The following is a 1,352-nucleotide window of genomic DNA, read 5'->3' on the forward strand; positions in this document are numbered from 1 at the left end:
TAGAATAGAATAGAATAGAATAGAATAGAATAGAATAGAATAGAATAGAATAGAATAGAATAGAATAGAATAGAATAGAATCTGGAGTGGAATAGGAATAGAATATGAATAAAAATAGGAATAGAAATAAAAATAGAAATAGAATAATAGAATAGAGTAGAGTAGAGTAGAATAGAATAGAATAGAATAGAATAGAATAATAGAATAGAATGGGATGGGATGGGATGGGATGGGATAAGGATAGAGAATAGAATAGAATAGAATAGAATAGGATGGGATGGGATGGGATGGGATAAGGATAGAGAATAGAGTAGCGTAGTGTAGCGTAGCGTAGCGTAGCGTAGCATAGAATAGAATAGAATAGAATAGAATAGAATAGAATAGAATATAGGAAACAGGATAGGATGGGATGGGATGGGATGGGACAGGACAGAACAGAACAGAACAGAACAGAACAGAATAGAATAAGGATAGAGAATAGAGTAAAGTAGAATAGAACAGAACAGAATAGAATAGAATTGGAAGGGACCTTGGAGGTTTTCTAGTCCAGCCCCCTACTCAAGTGACTGTCTAGCCTCTTCTTAAAAATCTCCAGTGATGGAGCGCCCACGATTTCTGGAGGCAAGCTCATGTTCTCTTAGTTGTTTCTTCCTTCTCTCTCTCTCTCTCTCTCTTCTCCTTCTCTCACTTTCCCCCAGGTCTTTGGAAACATTGCTCTGGATGACGACAGCGCCATTAATCGTCACAATAACTTCCAAACTTTTCTGCAGGCACTAATGTTGCTTTTTCGGTGAGTTCTTCCCGGATCCCAATCTGGGAGAAATACTCCTTCTTCTTCTTTATCAACCACGCCGTCATTTTAAGCAATCAGAAGAACTGTTGATTTAAGACCCCATAGTTACCCACTTACATTCATGGGCCTTTTTCTTGTTTTTTTGGTTTCAGGAGCGCTACTGGAGAAGCCTGGCATGAAATCATGCTTGCGTGCCTCAGCCACCAGCCCTGTGACGAGCACTCGAACCTCAGCAGAAACGAATGTGGCAGTGACTTCGCTTACTTCTACTTTGTCTCCTTCATCTTCCTCTGCTCCTTTCTGGTGAGACGTTTCTCTCTCTCCGTCGAACGTGGCGATGCTACGATGCATTTAAGAACGCCGTCTCTTTCGGGTGTAGCTTTCCTTTGAGCCTGAAAAAGTTACCCTCGTTATTCCGGTCTGTGCCCTCCTCCGTTGGTCTAAAAAAAGTTGGCAACTCGCTTATCAACAACCACAACCAAAGTCGATAACTTTCCTCCTCCCTGCCCTGATCTCATTTCCTCCCTCCCTTTGCAGATGTTGAACCTATTTGTGGCTG

The 1,352-nt window shown here is 41.5% G+C and overlaps 1 protein-coding gene across 1 annotated transcript; it reads left to right on the forward strand.

The window, feature by feature from the left end:
* Window positions 1-698: 698 nt before the first annotated feature.
* LOC107302235 (voltage-dependent N-type calcium channel subunit alpha-1B-like) lies at window positions 699-1,345 on the forward strand (the record flags this gene model as incomplete). The annotated part of the gene is made up of 3 exons (XM_015831340.1): window positions 699-790; window positions 946-1,096; window positions 1,331-1,345. Coding segments are annotated over 3 exons (258 nt in total), but the record flags the coding sequence as incomplete, so codon positions are not given.
* Between the last annotated feature and the right edge of the window lie 7 nt (window positions 1,346-1,352).

This window comes from Protobothrops mucrosquamatus, unplaced genomic scaffold (genome assembly GCF_001527695.2).
Source record: "Protobothrops mucrosquamatus isolate PMUCROS unplaced genomic scaffold, P.Mucros_1.0 scaffold37576, whole genome shotgun sequence".
NCBI lineage: Eukaryota > Metazoa > Chordata > Lepidosauria > Squamata > Viperidae > Protobothrops > Protobothrops mucrosquamatus.